The 22778-nt window shown below is 56.2% G+C and overlaps 1 protein-coding gene across 4 annotated transcripts in view; it reads right to left on the reverse strand.

Moving 5' to 3' along the window:
- Positions 1 to 498: 498 nt before the first annotated feature.
- TTC7A (tetratricopeptide repeat domain 7A) overlaps positions 499 to 22778 on the reverse strand; it is a 113073-nt gene continuing 90793 nt past the window's right edge. For all 4 annotated transcript variants that reach the window (XM_059134546.1, XM_059134545.1, XM_059134547.1 and 1 more), the window contains 4 exons: positions 22371 to 22468; positions 20706 to 20840; positions 12959 to 13161; positions 499 to 1343 (listed from right to left, as the gene is read on the reverse strand). In XM_059134546.1, coding sequence (XP_058990529.1) covers positions 1122 to 1343; positions 12959 to 13161; positions 20706 to 20840; positions 22371 to 22468 — 658 coding nt within the window. In that variant the 3' untranslated portion in view covers positions 499 to 1121. The remainder of the gene's footprint in view (positions 1344 to 12958; positions 13162 to 20705; positions 20841 to 22370; positions 22469 to 22778) is intronic.

Raw genomic sequence — 22778 nt, forward strand, 5'->3', positions numbered from 1 at the left:
AGGCCTGAAGGAGTATGTTGATGCAAAGTGTGAGGAAGAGCTGGGTCCAGCTGCCATGTTTATATCCTAGGGTCTACAGCCTAGGGCTTAAGGAGGCCGCTTGGGCTGGGGCATGGTTCCAGAAAGATATGCATGGCAGAAATGGGAGGGGAGTTAGGGCCGGTGCTCAGTGCCTCTGGCCAGACACCAGAGGCCCAAAAGGCACTTGACAGCAGAGAGGAAGAGCAGTGGGGCCCAGCCAGCCTCATGGGGTAAAGAGGAGCATCCTGTAATAGCTCCAACCTGGGAGAGGAACCCAGAGATCCCATCCTCTTCCCACTTGCCAGCAGAATCTTCAAGCTCTGAGTGCCTGAGGCAAGACCTGAGTTGCCCAAAACCCAGTCCTGAGACTGGGGCTGAGATCAGGGCCCTAGGGCTTCCCAGGCACAGAGGCACAGGTAGAGGTGAAGTTCAGCTGTGAGGCTCCCCAACCTGCGCTCTCAGGGAGCAAGTCTGGTCACTTAGGGTTCAAGCAGACATCTCCCAAGGCACTGAGCTAGGAACCGGGGAAAACCCTCTTGACCTAGTCAGAGAGCAGTTTGTGGGGTCCATCTTTGGTGCTGAAGATCAGGGAGCTGAAGTTCGAGGCCAACACCTCTGCACAGTCTCTGGGCAACCCAGGATTGGGGATGTGGAGGGTGGCAGGTGTACTATGGGAGCTTTTAGACAGTGGGGGGAAGGGCTTAGGAGACCCAGACCCTTATTGCACATTGAGATGATGCAGAGACACTCTGGGGCAGATGCTCCCTTGCTGATGTGACTTCCCAGCTACTTCCTTCCTCATAAATGCCATGAAGGCGGTCTGAATCCCAAGGAGCAAGGGATTTGTTTTCGATGCAAATCTGGTCTACTGGGCTCCAGATGAGCAGCTCCCAGACCCAGCTGGCCCTGGAGGGAAAGCAGGACTGGAGTGGGGGGAGGCGAGGAGAACTAGGGCTGCAGCCTGCAGACGTGTTCCCTAGAGATGTATTTCCCTGAGGCACCACGCCTCCCCTGTCCTGTGCTCCCTGCTGCCTGCCTGTGTCCGCCTGCCTCCCGCCCCCTCGGGCAGCTCCCTCCCACCCTGCCGCTGCAGTGCCAAGTCACAGCTCTCTGGGGATGATGGAGAAGGGCAGCACCGGGCTGCTGGCCTCCAGCTCAAGGGCAGTGAGGAAGCAGTCGACAGCAGCCTCGCTCTGGCCCTGGGCCTGCAGCACCTCGCCCAGGCCCTGCCAGGCCTCATGGCAGGTGCTCTGCCTCTCCACAGCGTCCCGCAGCACCTTCTGGGCCAGACTCTTGTGGCCCAGCCGACTCAGCATCAGACCCTGGGGGGGCAAGCACAGGGCAAGGTTAGTGAGGGCGCCCTGTGGCAGGAGCATCCTGGCCATCAGGGCAAGGGGGCAGCTCAGCCACCAGAGAGAGGGCTCAGTGTCTCAGCCTTGGGAACCATCAAGTGACGGTTGTCGTTAACCCATGCAAATTGTACCTGTCCCCGCCCTAGCCCCCCGGATCACCCACCATGGGAGCTCCGTCCCTCCCAGCCTTGAGGATGAGCTTTCAAGTCAGCTGACCCAACTGTGTGCCTGCCCATTATAACTGGGGATGCTGGCAAGTTCCCTCTCTCTGGTCTTCCGTTTCCTCAGCTCTAAGTGGGAAAGACCGCAGTGCCCACCCTAGGGTTGTCAAGTTCGCACGAGTCAGTGTATGGAAAGCACTTGAAGAACACTGTCTGGCATGTGTGAGCTCTCAGTCAGTGGGTCTCTCACCCCGAGGCCTTGCTGCTACCCTGTGGAGCCACCCTTCCCCCCAGGGGTGTGGAGGAATGTGTGCGGCAGGCTTCAGACTCTACAACCTGAAGGCAGAACCTTAAGCTTATGGGTGTGTGTTGGGGGGAGGGGGGCACAGCTCTTTGGCCTGCATCAGCAGTGGTCTTGGTGGGACATCTGGGTCCTGGGACCTACGGCCCATCCCAGCCCGGCCTGGCAGGTGAGGGTCACAGGAGGGCGTTTGCTGGGTAGGACAGGCTCTGGTAGACGAATCAGGGGTGGCTAGGAAGCTTGGTGCTGCTGTTTGTCTTTAACAACCCTGCTGGCAGAGAGAGGAAGTGACAGGAATTGTCACAGAAGTTTGGGAAGTGAAACTGGGATGGTGTCCCTTCTGTGTCCTCTTTCACTCATACTGGGGCAGGGTGCAGGGAGGTGGGAGGACAGGGTAGTGAGTAAGGGGTGGGGGACAGGACCCCCCCTTTGGCCCCCAGTCCCAGAAGGGCTGCTCTGCTCCATCCCACTGATCTGTGTCCTAGCCCTTAAATGCAGCATGGGATGGCAGCACGGGGGTGTTGGGGGGAGGCTCCACTCATTCAAAGACGTGAGGTAAAGCCTAACACTGACTTCCTGGACAGGCGGGGGCTGGGCTGGGGGAGAGGAGCTGCCTTCTATGTTCCTGGAGCCCCCCCCCCCCCCCCAGCCCCGGGCGCCCGCCCACTGATGGCCATGTACATTTTTAGCTGGAACATTTTCCTCCTCACCACGCTCCTCAGAGTTAGGCCCTCTGTTGCTATGGAGACCCACCGGGAAAGATGCACATGCCCGATTTCCTAAAGTCCTCTGAGGCTTGGAACACAACCAGCGAGGCAAGAGTAAAAGACGGCACTCAGGCAGCCCTAGGCAAAGCCTCTCCCTCTCCCAAGGTGCTGGCCGTGGTCCTGGGGGGTGGGGACAGAGAAGGAAGGGGGAGGGATCTTCATCTCACCTCTTCAGGACAGGACAAAGCTGTCCCCAGGGAGCCCCATGGATGGGGTGGAGGGCAAGCGAGCTAAGGCAGGGCGGGGCCGGCCAGGAGCCGTGCTGACTCAGGGCCGCCCGGGAGTGGAGGGCAGCGCCCAGTCTGGCCAGCAGGGCCCTGGGCCAAGCCGTGCTGCCGGCATGGCCTGGGAGCTGGACCCTGAGCAGCAACCGATGGAACAGGGCCCACAGGGAGGAGGGAAGGCGGGCGAGACGACGGGCCGCCAGACACCAAAATTAAGCACCAAAAATGGAAGGTTTGCGCCCTGGGAGTCCTGCCCATGAAGGAGCAAGAGAGGACAGATGCGAAGGCCAGCGGGGCCTCATGGTGTGGGGGTGGGGCCACTGTGGGGTTTACATACTCAGTTTTCTAGATCAAGCTTCCACGGAGGATTCTATTTGAAAAGAGGGCTCTATCGCTAAAAAGGAGTTCGAAAAACCCTGATCTCCAGCGGTGTGTGGGTGTTTGGTAAGGGGCCAGATGTGGCCGCAGGCTAAACAGGGGTGTGTGTGTATGTGTGTGTGTGTGTGTGTGTCTTGCTCTGCTGGTTTTACTCAAGGTCTGCAGCAGGCTTCTCTGCATGTTTCTTGTAGAGAAAAGAGCCAGGGCTCCACAGCCAGAAGACCTAGCTAGGCTGGGCTGGAATCCCAGCTCTGCCACTGACAAGTGCAGTGACCATGGGCCACTGGCCTGTTTTCTCTGAGCTGTGGTTTCCTCATCTGTGAACCAGAGGACAGAATGGTACTTCCTGGTAGGGAATTGTTAAGAGTCTGCGAGGATGAATCTGCAATCATGTAGGCAGGGCCCACAGTGTGCTGACAGCAACGGGAAGCGTCCCCAGGATGAGCAGAGGGTCCTGTCAGAGTGAGGAGTAGAAGATGATTTCTCTAGAGGGCAAGGCTCCCTGTGGACAAAGACTCGGCCTGGGGTGGGGTTGGATCACATCCCCCATACCCTGGGGTGCTGACCTCAGAGCCTGAAAGGAGACACCGGGCTGGGGTCAGGCTGGGGCCCCGAAGCCCAGGGCCTGTAACAGGATCTGCTGCCACCTGCCTGAGACACCCGTCTGTTCCTGTTCGTGTTTGGTAGCAACTTGGAGCTGTTTGCTGCCTGACAACTGGGCAGGGCCAGCCTCAGGACGACGTGAGGTCTCACCTGCTCTGCCCCCAGCCTGGTGCTGTGCCAAGGGCCTGCCATCACCACCCCCTGCTCTGCACCCCCACCCTAGCCACCCAGAGAACAGGTCTCCAGGGAGATGGTGGGAACACCGTTCCACCCAAACGTCCCTGATGACTCTTCCCCACTCTGGCCAGGGGGCACCCTGAGCCAAGAGAAACCAGACCTGCCAGTAGGTGACTCAGCCTCTGACCCTCACCTGGGAGACGCCACAGCCAGGCGGCCGCAGCAGTCAAAAAGCAACGTGCGAGTTGCTCATGGCTGTTGAGCAACACACCTTTGGGAGGGGGCCAAGGTTACGGACATTCAGGGAGGGCAGGGCTATGGGGAAAGGCCCCGGAAATTCCCAACTTCATTCATTCCTCCTACCCTCCCTTCCTGGAGCTCAGGGAGGAGGGAACATCTGGCCTCATCTCAACTACCCAGGACCCTCCTCCTCCAGCAAGCCTCCCAGGATAGCACCTCCTGGCCACGCCATCGCCTTGAGGTTATGATTCATTACTGGTGGGCTCTCTTGTGCAAGCCATCTTAGGCTGAGAGGGGCAGGGTCCGTGGCTCCTGCCTGCTTGGCTATTCCCCACAAGTTGGCAGCTCAATAGAGTGCAGGTGGGAGGGTCCTGGGTTCTGAGCCAGGTATACCAGAGGCACTTAGGTGTGCGCGTTTGCTGACCTGCTTAGGGCTACAGGGACAGGCAGCCCGAGGGGCCCTCCCTGTTGGAAGATAAGGTTCTCTGGGGGTGGGGGGGAGGGGTACAAAGACTGCAGCCTGGGATGGGGATGAAGGAGAAGACAGGTCCCTCCTTCCTTTCTCAGTATTGCTACTACACACCATCTCACCCCATTAATTCAGTGCCTGACATTGTTGGCCAAGAGGGGAGGGGTAGCCGGAAGGTCTCGGCTGCATGTGTCTTTTTATTCTTCTGGGTTGGGGATGGGGGGGCCATACCCTGGGAAGCAGCCCCCAGCACTAGGCCAGCTGCAGGCCAGGCTGAGAGCTCCCTCCCAGTCCCTTCCCTCAAGTATTTATAGAAGTTATTTTGGGAATTTTCTTTCTGAGCTCAAGGCACATTCCTGGGATTCTGTAACAGCCTTTCCAGTTGGGAAGCAGGGAATCATTGCTGGAGCCTCCTGGTCCCAGGAGCCCTCTGCTTGGGGACCCTGGGCTACAGGGAGGAGCCTGGGGTGGGGCCACCTCTGAGGTTGCTCCCCTCACCCATCCTGAGGCTGACACACCCTGCGGAGGAGGCCCACATTCCAGCCGGAGCTGAGGCGCTCAGGCCCTCTCCGGATGCCAGGTTCTCCCAGGTGTCAGCCTCAACCCGTCCAACCAGACTGGGAATGAGGTGTCTCTCCGGGCTGAGAACAGAGCCCACAGAGCACCACATCCCTCCTGGAGCTGGGGCAGCTCCAAGGCCCCAGGCTGGTCCCACCTCCCTTTTGGGAAAAGGGGCACAAATTCTTCTAGACCCCACCCAACATCTGGTTGACAAGCTCCCCTAGGCTTTCATCCAAAGAGGCCAACAGACTCACTTAGAGCCCAACTAGGTGGGGGTAGCAGAGGCAGCCGTGATCGTGTGGCAGAACCCATTCCTCCCTTCAGGCTCCTGCCTACCCCCACACTCCCAGGTGAGATGTTGAACACCAGTGGGCCTCTTGGTGGTGGTGGTGGGGTTGTCTGTCTTCAGAGAGCCATGGACAGACTCAAAGGTGAACACTAGCTTGAGGAGAAAGCACATCACCTCCTAGGGGGCTCTGCCTTTTCCCCTCCCACATTTTGGACTGGTTTCAGGCTCTGGGCCTCTGGAGGCTCTGACCACTCTAGGGCATAGGTGGGCCCTCAGGCCTCGGTCAGGAGCCCAGACTGTGGATGATCCAACTGAACACCCTGTGAGGAGGAGTGAGGGGGGCACCATCGCAGAAGCTCCCTTCTCTGGATGGGAGGCGAAGCTAAGGGGAGGGGGCTCCTAACCCACTGGACAAGGGGAAGGCTGGAGCCTGCTGTACCCTCCCATCACAGGGAGTCTTTCAGACCATTGATTTTGGAGCTAAATTAAGCCAAAAGTGATGTGGGAAACAAAGGCAGAAGAAAAATTATTAAATTTCCTTACCACCTACAGCCCATTGACAAGTCCTTGAAACAGAGTGAACTTCCTCTAGGGACTCAGCTGCCTCGATGTTGACACTTTGCTAAGGGCAAAAGGCAATCCCCTCCAGACCCCTCCCCTCCAGGATACTGTAAGCCTACTTTAACATATAAAAATCCCTCTGGAAACTTCCTTTATCTCTAAACCTAAGATATGTGTTGGCAATCATCCCCCAAGCATAAAGCCCACTGATATCCATCATTAGATGGTAAAAAATGACCTTTCCCCAACAATAGCTCAAGGTCCTGGAAACCTTGCTTCCAAAATTCCTGAGAGACTTACACTATCCCTAACCTCCTTTCAACTTGTAAGTATATAATGGGCCACTCCTCATGACCCCAGTGCAGCTCTTTCTGCCCACGGGTCCTGTCCCCGTGCTTTCATAAAATCACCTTTTTGCACCAAAGGGATGCTGAGGACTTCAGGAGCCTACACTTAAGCACAAGGCTTTCGCAAAGTCTTGAGCCAGAGCCAAGGGAGCCTGCCTTCACCTTCTTGAAGGTCTCTGAGCCTGGGCTGGGGGCTGCACCAGCCCAAGAATGAGGTGGGTAGGCAAGGGCCTGAACCCTGGTGAGGCCACCGCTGGGGGACATGCCCCACACAGCGAGCCTCCAGAAATCCCTTCTCCCTCCCGCTCCACTCCACTCTACTTTCCCACCAGGGAATGCAGTCCTCAGGCAAGACTTGGGAGGGATGAGAGAGAGAACTCAGAATAAAACAACAGCACTCGGAGGCCAGATGGCCAACAAGACGTTCCTACGGAGCTTTCCTGCCAAATAGAGCAATGTTCCCTGTCTATCAGAGCTGGTGGGGCAGACGCAGATTCTATGGAGAGGAGCTGTGAGCATGCGTGCACACATGTGTGTGTGTGTGTGAAGGACTCAGGGTTCCTGCACAGACAGCACAACACAGCACAAGACTTCTGGGCCTTCCCGTTCCTCCCAGCTGCCTGCGTGCTCCTAGCTACTTGCCATAGTTCAAGAAGCCAAAAAGGAGGGAGAAGCCTAGAGCGGGTGGGTTGTCCAAGACCCCAAGGCATCAGGCCCCAGGAACCAGAAACCCTGCCGTTCTGTGTGCTTACTGGCCTCAGCTGGCACCAGGGAACCTTCAGAGGGCCAGGTACTGGGTGTTACTCTGCAGCTGCTCAAGACACCTTTCCTCCTTCCAGTCAGGAAATAGGCTAAAGCAGCCTGGCCTGACAGAGGTCAAAGCAAAAGGCCAAGCAGGGCCTCCTCAGAACCTGGCCTTTCCTGCTCCTCCTCCCCAGCGGTCTCAGGTCCCCAGCAGGCCTCGTCTGCTGAAGAGACCAGCCTGGAAATGGTTCTCACCCTCACCTCAGTCTCTGGCCTACTGAGCCCTGCTCTCAGCTAAGGTCAGCCTGGCCTTGCACTGTGGATACTCCTGTACCAGGCACAGGGCATTTGGGTCTGGGGTCCTGCACACCTCTGCCTTGGCCAGAAGCATCTGATGGGCTCAGTGAGGACCAAGAGGCTCTGCTACAGTGAATCTCTGGGGCTCGGCTCTGGGCCTCTACTTCCCTCTACAAACCCTCTACAAACCACGAGTGTCTGTTCCCAGCCTTCCATGTTTCAGCATGGAAAAGGTAAAAGTCACCCCAACTACTGGGCCATTAACTTACAGAATTAGTTAACTGAATAGAAACAGAGGACCTAGGTGTTTGGCATTGTGATGACCATTTTCCAGATGAGAACACTACGGTGCCAAGAGGTTGAGGTACTTGGTCATGGTGAAGCAGTAATATAGGCAAAGGGGGGCTTGGTCCAGGTCCATGAGACTCAGAGCCAAGCTCCCACCTCCAGACCCAAGCTGGGTCTCTGATTCTAGGGCTTAAATACCACCCCAGCCAACCAGCCCCAAACACAACCTACAGGTAGCTCTGAGGCCCTGGTCCCTGCCCAGCTCCCCCTCCTCCCTTCTCAGCACCCAGCTGGCAGCCCACAGAAATCTGGACATCCAGATGTTCCAAAGTGGGACATCCTTTGACTGACATCCTCAATCAAAGGCTGAGCTTAGGCTTCGGCCCTCTGCCACCAAGTCTTTTACACAAATGGTGACAAAAATGCATGTTGATTTATCTTTTCACAGCACTTAGGTCATCTGAACGCTAAAAGCTTCTTTGGAAGTCACAAGGGCCTAAATTATTACCCCCATTAGACAGAAGGCAAAACAGAGCCAGTGTTCCAAGAGCCCTGGAACACGAAGGCTGTTAGGGCCGGCTCTTTGTGTCACGTGGGTCATCTCTCCTGTCCAGTCCTGCCCTCTAGGTGCTCTGTGCCACCAGAGCTCACCCGTATGGCCTTAGAGAGCAGAGCCTGCTGTGGGATTCCTGGAGCACCTACATGGGGCCCATCCCAGCGCCACAGGCCTGGGTGGGGCAGGGTGGGCCAGAGCCCAGGTTCTGGCTGATTCAGGCCCCACCTCAGGGAGAGGCCAGGATGGTGGTGGCCAGCTTCTGGGATGTGGGGGATGCTATGGCAAGCCCCAGCCTGGGGAAAGAGAGACCAGAGATTCCGGGGCCAAATGGGGCCGGTCACATGCTATGGCCATGCCCCTGAACCCCAAATGCACCGGAGAAATGAGCCGGCAAGCTCCACAGTGGGAGCGAGGGGACCGAGTGCAGGGAACTAATTCACTGCCACATGCTCATCAGGGCAACAGATGACAGAAACGCTGTCTTCCTGTCTTTCCAGGGGCATGTGGAGGAAGAATAGGCTGGGTCATGAGGCCAGGACTGCTTCAGAAATTATATCCCCAGGAATTACATCACAGGAGCCAAAGTTCATTCAGGGCAGTTTCCCTCTGGGGCTGGGGGGCCTGCAGAGGAAAGGGTTCTGGGGAGACAGGGCAACCAAAGCCTGGAACTCTGTCCCAAGAAGGAAGCATGACCACGGGCAGGGCCAACCAGGAGCAGGGAGTCCTGGCCAGAGAGGTGCCAGGAAACCCCAGAGCCTGTGGCTGGGAAAGCAGGGTGGGGTGCCGCCCACAAACACGGGGGGTGGGGAGGCGGCATGCCTATCTACTTGCAGCTGAGGGTCTCAAGGGTTTTCCGCAGTGAGACAGCCTGCATTGAAGCATCCATGCATGTGGCTCCGCCAAGGGGCGAGGAGAACGGTCAGTCTGTGGCCAGGGCTAGTGACCCTCCAGGACTGAAGTCTTCCTTGGAGGCTCTCCTTGGCTTGACCATTCTATCAGTCCCTCTGGCTTGCTTGCCTTCCCCGGGCGTCTCTGTTCCCTCAGATATGCAGAGAGCCTTCTGGGAGGCGATGGGGCAGAGACAGGCTCAGAGAGAGAGGGCTGCTGCCCTGGATTCCTCACTACCACGCCCCCCGTGGAGTTCAAAGAACAGTGTCACTCGGGGGCCAACACCTCTGCTGATCTTGGGAAGGGCCATGCCTCCTTTCTCCTGTTTCTTCAGGGCAGGCAAGAAAAGTTCAGGTTTTCCCTTCTTAACAGGATACTTTTGCCCATAAATTCAGGGCTGAACACTCAGGTCGAGTGAGCAGGCTTTCTGGCTACCGGAAAGGGAGGTCAAGACAGAGCTGGCAAAGATGATCAGGACCTGCCCTGAGGTTTCGATGGGAATTTCCATCTGTAGGGAGCACGGCTTTTTCTTTCTGCATCTGGCAGTCTCCAGAAGTGAGCTGGCCATCCATGAGCCCCGTGGAGGAGGCAGCCCACAGGGCCAGGGCCCGATGGCACAGACTCCTCATGGGCACCGGAGAGGTATAGCTGGGTGGGAAAGCCTGAGCTGAGCCCAGCATGGAGCCTGAACCATGGAAAGGCCTCCCATCCCTGCCAGGGCAGGGGGATGGGGGTGGTGGGCAGTAGGCCTGGGAAAGTAGAGAACCTGCTTCTGGGCCAAAGTTCATGTTCTTCAAATGTCTGCCTCCTAAGAGCAGTAGCCCAACACTCCCAAGGCTTCCTCTGGCCTGTCCCCACATTTCCTGTTCCATGCATACAGCCACAGGGAGAGGCCGTGAGGCGGGGCTCCTAGTATTCTATGATCTTGCTCTCCAGACTATAAAGCGGAGCCCGGCACCCACACAGCTCACCAAGGGATCCAGAGCTCTCCCAGCCCAGGCCATGGGTGGCTATGCTCTCAGAGGAGGGGCGCCTCTCCTCTCCTTGCTCCCATCAGAGGCTGATGTCCTCATAGAAACACAGTGGTGTGGCAAGGCCAGGACATCCTCCTTGGGAATCTGCTTTGGCAATGACTGCATGGGGAGGGGATGGATACCAGTTTCCTTCCATGTTCCTTTCTCCAGATAATTCTCCAAGGATGCACCAACCTCCAGAATTCACAAAGGTTGAGACAACTGATGGGTCTCTCTCATTCTCTACTATTTTTACAGTGAATCCCTTACACAAAGGCCAAGTTGACTTAGACTGCCAGGGAGTGGCTTCCCTCATGTTGTACCATGGTGAAAAAGATCCCAAGGTCACACCAGTTGCCAGTGAGAAAAAGTGCTGTGATTGATTAGCAATGTCTGGACTGGGTGAGGAACTGGACAGCAGGGGCCTGTATGCTGTTTGCCTTCTCTGATGCTGCACTGTAGACCTCTAGAAATGTCACATCCTGTGATTAGCACTGGTCTAGGAACGACAAAGATTATTAGTCATCTGCCAAAGGAGACATCAGGAATGTAGAAGTTATGCATGTCTTTTCCTTAATTACCCAAGTGAATTAGAGCCAGAGCCAGGATGAGATCCCAGAGGTTCTGAGCCTGCAGCCAGCCTGGGAAAGACACTTACATCAGAGAAGGCAGGAGATCAACATGCAAAGGTGTTCCTGTGTCTTTGGGCAAAGAGGGCTTTATAAATCTTCTCCAGGCTTGAAATTTGCTATTCTCCAGGCATATGTGTGGGCTGCCAGCAGGAACAGAACGTGTGGAAAGCCAACGGGTTGCCCACGCCAGAGCTGACTGCCCCTCTGCTTATCTGTGACTTTAACAGTGGGCACGCCCGGCTCTGACTCGCTCTCATTTCATCCCCTCAGCCAGGCACCCCGGGGAAGAGAACAGGGGCCATTTCAGAAACATCTGTAGGGAGCCACTCTGGGCTGCTATTCTGTTACTATGGAAACCCGCCTCTGGAACTGGCCTCAATTTCAGGAAAACAGCTACAAACAATAATGAGCATAAATGAAGAATGGGCCACTGTTATTTCAAAATCATACCTGTTACTGGACTTCATTGGGTTTTAGGGTCCAAGACGCAGGCTCTGCTCTGCAAGCGCAGGAGAAGACAGATGTCTCTCTGCCTGGCTGCAGGCCTAAGGACACAGCCCGCATCCTCCCTAATCAAGTTTCTGGATGGGACCCCCAGGGAGGCATCTATCACAGGAGCTAATGTCTGAACTGCGGGAGGAAGGAGGATGTGCCTTGCAAAAAACAAACATTTGCTGAGCAGACTGCAAGGCAACACGCAGCCATGTGGAGGGGAACGCAGGCCAGGGTGTGACGTCACCGCGTGGGCGGTCTTCAGCTGACGCGGAACATTCACACAGGCCCAGGGCAGACATCCTTTAAGAAATCAAGCAGCAGGAATAACAGCTGAGCTGGGAGGCTCTAATCTGTTTTCAGGGGCTACTGGGGTTGGGAAGGACCCTATAAAGACCACCTGGCCCGGCTCCTCCCCCAAGTAGGATTTCTGTTCTCTTGGCAATGACCTCAACAGATACCTCCTGAGCTTGTACTTCTCCTATTCTTGAGAGCTATACTGTTGTTCCTGACACAGAGCGGAAATCGAACTCCCCGTGGCTGCTCCTTGGGAAGGAATCAGAACCCTTTTGGCAATGATAAACCTGCAGCCATCTGGGGTCATTCTGACCTCTTTATGTTCTGCATGTGGCTGATGTTGGGGATGCCCTCCCCTCAGAGGATGCTCATTTGGGGCATCTGAGGTGGGACCTGCACCCTGATAGGGGAACACTGTGTTGCTAATGGGATGTTCCTAAATTATACTTCAAAAATCACTGTGTTGACACATGCCTATACATTACATTTATCCTGATAACCTGCTCTCTGAAAGCAGCTAAGGAAATAAATAAATAAATAAAAGTAACTAAGGAAAGGAAGGAAAACCAGTTATCTCGCCGGTCTACTATACCAGCTGTCAGAGCAGGTATTCAATAAATGTTTCCTGCACCAGAGAATCCCCATTGCATAGATAAGTCAACCCGAGGCTCAGAGATGGGGGCCAACTTGCTCACGATCTCCTGGAAAGAGAATGGCAAGGCCAAGCCAAGAACACCAGCATCCTACTCCCAGCCTTCCAGACCTTCCCACAGAAAGTCACAGAACCGTGGGCACCCAAGTCCTGAGTGTCACGTCCCAGGACTGGGGCCTGCTGGGCCCTCTAACCCACCCCCCAGGGGCCATTTTCCATGTGTGCTCGAGCAAGGCCTGCCGTGACAGCCCACCCATGACATCCCCTGAATACCAGCAAAGAGACACGGAGCTCCTTTAAAGTGGGAGTGGTAGCCCAGTGAGCATCGAGGGCCCGAGGACTCCCAGAAAGCCGGGCATTTTGCCTGGAGTGTCCAGGACAAGGAGCTGAGGAGGAATCCCTTTGGGGTTACACTGCTTTACAGAAGCTTAGAGCAAAAAGGAAGTCATAAATATCAACCCATCCTAGATTTTTCATCAACTCAGGCAGGCTCTGACAGAAGGGGAATGGCCTGCCTCCACAAACCGGTTTGCCAGGTAGGGGGCCACCTCCCTGCAGACAACAGGGCCCACGCAGACGCAGACGGTAGAGGGGGTGAGAGGGGAGGAGGGTCCCCGAGGCTCCTCTCGGGGCTGGGGACTGACTCACCAGGCTGTGCATGATCCGCACACCATCAGGGTTCACTGTGAGTGCCTCCTTGTACAGCTGCTCAGCCTCCTCCAGGTTGCCCTTCATCTCAGCAAGCCGGCCCCGCATGTAGAGTACCGAGTGCGAGGTGGGGAAGAGGCCCGCCGCCTCTTGGATGCAGAAACCTGCCTCCTTGAGATGTCGCTGCTCCATGAACAGCTCAGCTGTGAAATCAGAAGGACAGTGGGAGGTGACCATGGGAGGAAAAGTCAGAGGCAGAGGCCCCCTCCCCACATCTGACCATAAGCCCCCAGAGTTTGAGGGTCTCAGGTGATGGGAACCTCCCCTGGAGTCACGGCAGCATGGGCCCCAGCTGGTTCCAGGCTGTGGGGGCAACAGCAGGGGACGGTTTCTGAGGGCTCGCTTGGTATCAGGCATAGACTGTCTCCACCGACACGACAGCCTGCACACCAAGCACTTCTATTAACCTGCCTCAGGGAGGGGTTCACTGGGCACAGAGAGGGTAGGGAAGCTGCCTAAGGCCATAGGGAGAGTCTGTTGTGCACCTGGGGTTGGCATCAGGCTGACTTCCAAGCTTGGCAGTGGAGGCACAAGTGGTATGCGTAAAGGTCGGTGGCTTTCTGCAGTGTCCCTCTGCCTGATGACCACGAGGGATGTAGGGATGGAGGCTGGTCAGGATGAGGCAGGTGCGTTCTCCCTAAGGCCCACACTCCTGGAGACGGATAGCGGGCCAAAGCCTGCTCCCAAGTGTCTTCTCTCACTTACTCCTCCCAAACGGCGCTCTCATGGGCCCTGGGCCCTGTGCTAACAAACTAGGCTGGGGGGGGGGGTGCTGCACCTCACTCTAGTCCCTCCATAGAAAGGGGCAAGACAGCACTGGGCTTCCAGCAGCTCCAGCCTCCCTCCAAAGCTCAGGGCTTTCTGCCACAGCAAGAGAACAGGGGATACTCATGCCTTTCACCAACAAGCTCGGAAGAGCTGTCCTATAACCAGTTGGCCTTCCTCCCCTAGATCACTGGAAAATGGGGCCATCTCTGATCCCAGGCCAACTCACATAAAGACATACTTCAGATCCACACCCAGAGCATGCACTTTTTAGAAACAAATTGGCTAGGCGGGCAGCTCCGTCATGGCCCGCTCAGCCTTCCTCTCCTGGCAGCCCCAGGCTCGGCTGCCCCTCCCAGGGCTGGTGCCTGAGCGCAGATGGGAGCACAGAAGGGCACGCAGAGCCTGGCTGGTGACTGTGCCAGGAGCTGTTCCTAGCACTGTCCAAGGGCTGAGGTTACACTAATTCAGGTTAGGTCTAGAGTGGGGTGGGTAACAGACATCCCCAAAGAAACTCCCAGAAAGAGGTGGAAAAGCCGGACCCAGGCATCACGTCTTCCTGTTCCAACAAGCTGCAGGAAGGAAGCCTAAGGCCTTGACTGCAGCACACGGCACTTGGGGTAATCAGCATGAGTGTTGCCTAAGGTTCATTGTGTAATCAAGAAGCTTGCCACATCCTATAAGATGACAGAGGCCTTTTTCAGCAAGGGGACTCTTTTCCTCTGGTGGAGATGAGAATTTGCAAGAATTAAGTAAACACAGAGGAGCCCCATTATCAGGCCAGAGAGAAACTTAGGCTCTTATCCCCATAGACAGCCTGAGAGGCACAGTCCCAAGACAGAAAGCACGGGAAGGTGAGGCCGAGAAGGGCAGGCTTTGAGCCAGGGCCTTGCTGGGAGGGCTGGCCAGAGCTCAGGGTCTTGTCTAGCCCGACCTAGGCTCTCCTCCCCTCTCTTCTGCTGTTGTGTTCCCTTCCGGAGCTGCTGCTTGGGGCTCTGAGCAGGCTGGCTTTGTAAGTGAGGGTCCAGTGTACAACTATTACGTACTGACCATGTGCCTGGCCCTTCCAGGAGAAGGAGAAAGAGTGGAGGTGGAGGGAGGTGGGACAGCTGAGCAACCAAACCGCTGGAGTGAGCCAAGGCAATGTAATGACAGGTGCCAATTCTGAAAGCTCTGGGCACTCAGGAGGAGTCAGGTCAGCTGTGCTGGTATGGTCAGGGAAGTCTTCCTGGGGGAGGCAATATTTGAGCTGGGGCCTGAAGGCACAGGGGCAGTTGGACTGACACAGAGAAGGGAAGATGTGCCAGCCCAGATGCCCCTTTCTATGGAGTTCCATAACCGAACTCCCCAGGGTTACTGGGGGCAAGGGGAGAAGCAGAAGGAAGCGTGAGGTGTGAGTGTTGGGGGCAGGGAGGCTGCTTCCTCTACCACCAGGAGCTCAGAAGCTCAGCTCAGAGGCTAGGCCCTCCACTCCCCTCACCCATGCCCAGCAGACCCGGCACACCTGCCGGCCTCATCCTGCCCCTGCTCATTAAACTGTTTACAACTCTCTGGCCTGCCTTCTGAGTCCTTGTCTCTGGAGGCTGTTTCTCGTCTCTCCCTTGGGGGCTCCTCCTAGTGCCTTCATATCAACAGATTTCAATTACAGGGATCCCCACCTCCCTCTTTCCTCGGGTCCCTGGGCCTTGTTGGGCTAGCCACACACCAAAGAACATGCCCGGAAAAATAGGTAGGGCTGCTTTGGTCCGATGGACTTCATTACCAGTTAGGCAGGAAACCAGATGACACAGAACAGAGCCAGAGAAGTGAGGTCTCCTGAGGGCTCCTGGCCGCCTTGCACACAGTCCCTGGCACACTCCGCCTCCAGGGCGGGGCCTCTGCCCTGCAGCCAGACCCACAGATCTGGGGGCTGCAGGGCACCCCTTCTTCCCAGCCTCAGCGTCCCCGGGCAACTGTTTTACCAAACATGGTGCTCCCCAGCCAGCCAGCATCAGCTCCAGCAGGAGCCGCACGTGGCACCGTGCCCGTCCACTGCCCTGATTTCTCGACCTCCCGGCCTTAACTGCTGGGGCCCCAAGGTACCCACCCATCCCGGCCTCTTCCCAGCCAGGGCTGGAGCAGTATTCCCGGTTACCGGACTTGGCTTCTCACAGTCCGGGCCACCACCCTGGCAAACAACCCTTGCTGTCCCCAGCACGGAGGGGCCTCTCCCTTCCCCTCAGCGCCTTCTCTCCCCCTCCATCCCGATTTCCCCACTTCTCTCATCTTCCTGTCTGCCTACCCTTGACCTCCCCTCCTGCCTCTGTGTCCCAGCTTTCCTCCCTCTTCCACCCGCCCCCCTCTGTGCTGCTCGGGGCAGGCTCCAAATGGAAAACATCTGTTCCCTGGAGCTTTGCAACAGTCCCTTTTATTATTTTTTTCTCTGAGGCATCCTGATCTAACCCTGCACCCAGAGCTGGTTCCAGTCTTTCTGTCAGAACCAAGCCCCATCGCACCCCCAGGACGGGGGATGAACCCACTCTCGATGGGCTGTTTGCACACACTCTTGGCAGGGAGGGCCTTGCCCCGGGGTCTCCTCCTGAGCAGAGGGGCAGGTGAGGGAGGGCTCAGGGTCAGGTCTGCGGCCTTTCAGGGGCCTCCCTGCGTGAGAGGTGCTTCCTGAAGACCCTCCGTAAGACCTCAGAAAGGAGGGGCACCCAGGCTAAAGGCAGAGGCACCTCAGTGGGAAGCTCAGGAAGTTAAGGTTAGGCCCTTAGCTAGCCTTGAACTCCAGAGAGGATCACCAAAACTGCCCCCTAAAGGACACAAGCGTCCTCCCCACAGAGCAGACCTTCAGGACATATGGACACCCAGAATAAAGGAGAAGGAAGAGAGGCAGACAAGGAAGGAGAGAGGCAGCTAGGGAACCAAGAGAATAAGAGAGAATCCAAAGGTCTAAAGGCATTCTGCAGGTGGTCAGAGACCCTCCACCTCAGGGACCCAGAGAGGGGCCCAATCTTCCTCCAGCCACAAGGGAGTCAAAGCTGCAGGGCCTGGGCTCGCAACTTCCTATCCCCGAGAGGCAGCTGGGAGGTGGGGGTGCTGCTGAGAAGAGAAGAAGAAAAAGCCCAAGCAAGGGAAGAGGGGACGTGGGAAGAAGGCACAGAAGGCAGGAGGAAGAAGGGCGGGGAGCGGGGATGGAGGGGAGTGTGAGGGAAGATGAAGAAAGGCATGAGAGGTGAGGGAACAAAAGCACAAGAGGAGCATGTGGGACCAAGAGTAAGGCAGAGCTGCTCCCTTGGCTGTAGTTCTTTTTTTGGAGAGGGGAGGGGGGAGAGAGAGAGAGTAAGGGTGGGGGAGGGACAGAGGGAGAGGGAGGATCTTTTCCCCTTTTTTTGAGAGGAAGAATCTTAAGCTGCGCTGACACGGGGCTCGGGGCTCGATCTCACAACCCTGGGTTCACGACCTGAAACTGAGTCGGACATGTGAATGTCTTCCTGAGCACCCAGGCGCCCCTCCCTTGACTATAATTTTATGATGAAGATGATCTTTTGGCTCAGCTCCGGCCACCCCACCCCAGTTCCCCAGTCTGCCCAGCTCACATCCAGGGTAGCTTTTACCTACCCGTGCCCAGGACCTCCTGAGGACTGTCTCCATAGGTGGTCCCCACTCTGAGCTGCCTTGGGCACAGGTGCTCTGCCCATCCTACAGGCTCTCTGGGCATAGATCCAGCCTGGACGGGGGGCTGTACTGGCTCTTGCTTGACGCATCTGTTTAGCAGCTGCGGCTCTGTGCCCAGTGCCCAGACACTGTGAATCTGGCATTTGGGAGCCGAGACTCAGGTCAGCTGCCCCGGACCGAGTGAAAGCCCATGGCTGCCTAGGAATGCCCTGGACCTCCAGGGCACGGGAACCCTTCCTTACATCTCTCTCCCTCCCTCCAGCACACTATTAGCTCCCAGAGACACGAGCTGCAGTGTCAGAGGGAGGTGGGCCATCTTGCTCTTCCAAAAGGCACCTCTTGACATGTGGACATGGGGGCATCTGTGAGGCCTTGTGCCATGATCACACGGACCCGCTGCCAAAGAGGCAACATTCCTGGGACTCCTCTCTCAAGGGGAAGCCCCCTGTGATGTTTGTCACATCTGACTGGAATAGGACAGAGGCCTGGTGAGGGCAGGCAGAAGGACAAGAGCTGGGAGACGAAGGGTACCATCTCCCAACCTAAGTGGGGGGACTGATGGGGCTGCAATAGTCCAGGGTGTGATTCATCCTGAATGAAAGCTGGGGGACGAGCACCTTCAGAAATGAAAAAGGAGGACATTCTTCCCTTCCTGCGCATTTGCTGTAGGGGCTGGAATCATTAGTTGGGGTGGGTGGGGGTAGGGATGCTGGTGAGGACACTCTCAGCCTAGGTCAGGTAGGACGAGGTTAGGGAGAAGTTTTTGCCTCAGGGATGTGGTCGCAGCAGCCCTTCATTCCCTAAGTGCTCGGCACATGCTTGCTGCTGATGGCTTCTGGAGTGCAGACGCTCCGGAATCCTCCGACGCTCAGAAGGGAAATCCTGGGACACTTTCTTACTTCCCTTTCTGGATGTGGCAGGCGTCCCTCAGTCTCTTCTCCCTTTCTCCGATAATGACAGAGCCCCTTTTTCATAGGGCATACAGACATCCAGAAGAGCGATATTTCCCAGAGTTCTCTGCAGCTAAGTGTGGTCATGTGACGAAGTTCTGGCCAATGGATCATGATGGAGACTGATGTATGCAAATTTCACACTAAATCCTTTCAGGGAGGGACTGTCCCCTTCTACTCTTGCTAGTTATGCCTTGGAAGGTGAATGTGCTGAAGGTGAATGGGCCACAGGGGTGAGAGTGACACCCCATAGAGAACAGAGCCCACATAATGGAAGGAACCTGGGTCCCTGGACCAGGAGAGCAGAGCTGTCATCCCAGTCAAGGGCACCATCTCTGAATTGTTATGAAAGGACAACAAAGTGTCTACCTTGCAGAAGTCCCTGCGATTCTGGATCGGTCACACACACCCAAACCTGTCTCTCTCTCTCTCTCTTTTTTTTTTTTAAAGATTTTATTTATTTGTTAGAGAGAGAGGGAGAGAGAGTGAGCACAGGCAGACAGAATGGCAGGCAGAGGCAGAGGGAGAAGCAGGCTCCCTGCAGAGCAAGGAGCCCGATATGGGACTCGATCCCAGGATGCTGGGATCATGACCCGAGCCGAAGGCAGCTGCTTAACCAACTGAGCCACCCAGGCGTCCCCCAAATCTGTTTCTTGATACCACACTGCCCAACCCTTACCTGGCACCACATTCAAAGCATTCAGATTTTGTTCTCAAGAGTTTTCCTGGGGCTGAATATCTTAGGATAACGTCCAGAGAAGAAAGGCTAATGTGCAAATTACTGAAGGACATGTATTTATACTGATAATTCCCACGCCTGATTACAAGCTTCAGGAAGTTAACCTTCCTGGAGTTACGAGACTATACTAGCACCCCGAGCATAAAGCCACATACCTGAACCATGGAAAGTAGGCTTGTGGAATGCAAACACATGTTCATTTGCTGCTGGTAGGAGACACCGCACAGCAATAAAATAAAGACCTTGGGAGTTCCAGAGTAGACAACGCACAACTCCGGGATCTGATCACCACCTCACTGATCCACATGGTGACGGCCCCGTGTGGGCGCAGCCTTCTACCCCAGGCACATGGACGGGCTGGGGTTCCAGTGTGCCTCTTGGGAGCCGGGCTGGCTCCTTGTCTTAGAAGAAGACAGGGGGCTGCTTGCCTAAGGGGAGGGCTTGCTTCATATCCCTCTGGAGTTTCAACCTTTCTCTTGCCACTTAGGACACAACAAGCTGGCTGGGGAGCATGACCTTCACATATTCCTAGCCTCCTAAGGGACCCTGATACGCTAACTGGGGCCATGTTTGCATTATTAAAATGCTTCCCTGTTTAGCCTGTGCAACCTGGGGAATTTCTTTCCCCAGATTCAGAACCTCGGGTGGGAGAGTAGGCGGAGGACTGCATGGTAATGGGGCCATATGTGAAATCCAGGGAGTGGAAAGCCTTAGATTCCCAGTGAACCATTTTCTGCCTCTAACTTGCAATGTCTGCTTGGCTCAGGAACTTTCTACCTGCAGCCTCCTCTGCGTCTCCCATGGAGGTGGGGGGTGTAGTGTAGGTGCCAGCCCCTGGGGAGAGATGGGCTCCCATCAGGGTAACCAGAAAATCGGGGAGGAACTTCCCTGAGCACCTACTATGTGCCCCACATGGTACCAACTGCTTTAATCATGAGCTCATTTTAGATCAGGACGGGCCCTAGGGAGCTGGCATTAGAACCCAGCCGTGGGTGATCCCAAGGTTGTCTGTGTCCCCAGTAGTAACTGACCCTCACATTCCATGCCAGCAGTGATGCCCTTACCTATCAAGAGGGACTGTCACCTGAATGGCCACCTCAGGGTTACCAGCCCTCTACCATCGTGAACTACACCCCCAGACCTCATCTCTTCTCCAGCAATTCCATGAGCTTTCTGGGGTCTGAGCTAGTTTTACTCAGGGGAGGGTGGGCAAGAAGGATGGACGGGGCCTGTATTTGAGCTAAGAGCACTGTCTTTCTTAAAATCTTCTTACATTTGTATTTGCTGCTGGGGAGCCTCCCCCCAGGCAGGCCCTGTCCCCATGTGGTAGAGAAAGAAACCCACAGCCAGACAAATGTAGTGACTCTTCTTGGACCAAGCAAAGAAGAGCGAGCTGAAACCAGAGCTCCAGGTTCCGGATCCTTAAACCTTTCTGTGAGCACTGCGGTCTACATAGGCCTTGTCAGGGGTCTTCACAGCCCCAGGAACCAGCCCCCACAACTCCAGAGCAGGACACGGCTCTGAGAGGCTTGCAGGCAGGTGGTAGGTGTCACTGGGGCAGGGGGACACTCACCAGCCTGGAGCCAGATCTGCTCCAATGTGGTCCACAGCTGCATGGGGCCCTGCTTCAGGACGGAGCTGGGCACCGTCAGCTCCGACATGGCCTCCTCCAGCCGGGAGGCTGCGATGGAGGATGCGTGCCGTGAGCCTGCCGAACGAGAGGAGAGGCGGCTGAGTAGTCATGAACCAGCTCACGGATGCACGGGGAAGGGCCCTCCTTGGCCCCTCAGCCACGACTGGGATGAGTCGCTCAGAATGGGCAGCTGGGCAGCAAGCCCACTCCGAGGAGTCGATCACTAAAGAAGACAGGCCTGGATGCTGGCCAAAGTGCCTGTAACACTAAGATCAGAAATGACCCGGATGTCCAACAACAGGGGGTGATTCAAAATCCACGCAGGGCTAATTGTCTGAGACCCCGCGGCCATCGCACGAATGGCACAGAGGCACGGAGCTGGAAGGAGAAGGGTGCTCACGGCACACAGTTGGGGGGGAAAAAAAGCCATAAAAGGGTACAACCAAGGGTTGTACAAACAAGGGTACAAAGAAATGGCCTGGAAGAAAGATCTTAGAGGCCATTACTATGGTCTGGGGGGTGAAACTGAAGGATTTTTCTCTTCTCCCTTCTCTCTTTGCTTTCTCTTTTCCCAGATGCACATTACTACTTCTTCTACAGAAAGGTCCCATTCAAGGCTGTGCTGAGCCAAATCCTTGAGTAGAAGCAGCTCGGCAGGCCCCTGTGGCTCTGAAGAACCCCGCCCCCCACCCCACCCGGGCAGCTCTGAGTGACTCTGGTCCCTGCTCAGGATATGTGGCTGTTGACATTTTTACACTTCACATGCAGATGAAACACGAGCCCTTTCTTCTCCCCCTAGCTGGGGCAATAAAGGCTCCAATAAACTCAGGAGACCTCGGAACACTCCCAGATGGTCTCAGTTTCCAAGATGAGCGCCCATGGAGCCTAATCATTTGCTCATGGTTCATCCCCTCTTCTCCGCAAGGGTGCCGGGCCCCCCTTCACCATCTCTGCTTTGGAGTCAGCAGCTCTGCAGTCAGCCCAGTGCCCCTCGGATGTGCCCCCGAGTCAGGTATGGGGCTCGGCCCGGGGCAGTCCAGCTCAGTCAGGGACAACAAAGGCGCACTCGGCTCACATCCGCAAGTGGACAGAAGGAGCAATGCCACAAACACAACTCCTTCGTGCTCTGTTCTGTGACCTGTTCTTCTTGTGCCTTGGCTATTCTGCTTTCATTGTATCCTCATTGAAACAGTCCACTTTGAGCTTAGAGTTGTAAATCAAAGCTCAGCTCATTCCTTCCTACTTGACTCCATCTACTAAGGTCACTTTAGTAGTAGACCCTGGCCTCAAGCTTAGCCTCCAGGGAGATGGTTTCTGGGCTCCACAGACGTCTCTCTGCTCGGGCTCTCCTCTCTGCACCCCCACCCAGGAGGCAGGGTCCCTCCTTTGCCTGTTCTAGCTGCTCACTTCCCACCCCAGAGTCAGCCAGAAAGGGGCCCGACGGCAGCTCCTTAGCTCCTCAGAACCAGGCTCTGGGGCTGCAGCTGCCTGGGAGCAGGGTGGGTTTGGCCAGGCGGGGCGATGCCACTCTCCCCACTTGTGCTCGGGCCGAGAGTGAGCCATGAACCCACATAGACAGCCGCCCGCCCACAGGCACGTTCTTACCGGAGTCTGCATCATGGGCGTCGGGCAGAGTCAGGTGCATGCCGCTCTGCTTCTTCAGGGTGATGCCCTCGCCGAGGCTCCCATCCTTTTCCAGGCCTCTGAAAGGCAAGGGAAGGCCAGGCCCTGGTGAGGCGGAGGGCTGGCAGGAAGAATAAGGGAGCCTTGTGCCAGGCCAACTCTGAGGCTGATTTCAGGGCAGGGAACTGAGTCAAAGCGGGACCATTAGAAAGGACCACCAGAGTGGCAGAACAGATCAGAGCTCAGGTGTGGGGTTCTAGAATCTGGGTCACTCTAGTAGCTACACTGACATGCTGTGAATCCTCAGCACATCTACACACACACACACACACACACACGCTGCCAACATGTGCCTGTGGGGTCATCAGTCTCCCCGCTGTTCCTCAATGC

Source organism: Mustela lutreola, chromosome 9, assembly GCF_030435805.1.
Source record: "Mustela lutreola isolate mMusLut2 chromosome 9, mMusLut2.pri, whole genome shotgun sequence".
Lineage (NCBI taxonomy): Eukaryota > Metazoa > Chordata > Mammalia > Carnivora > Mustelidae > Mustela > Mustela lutreola.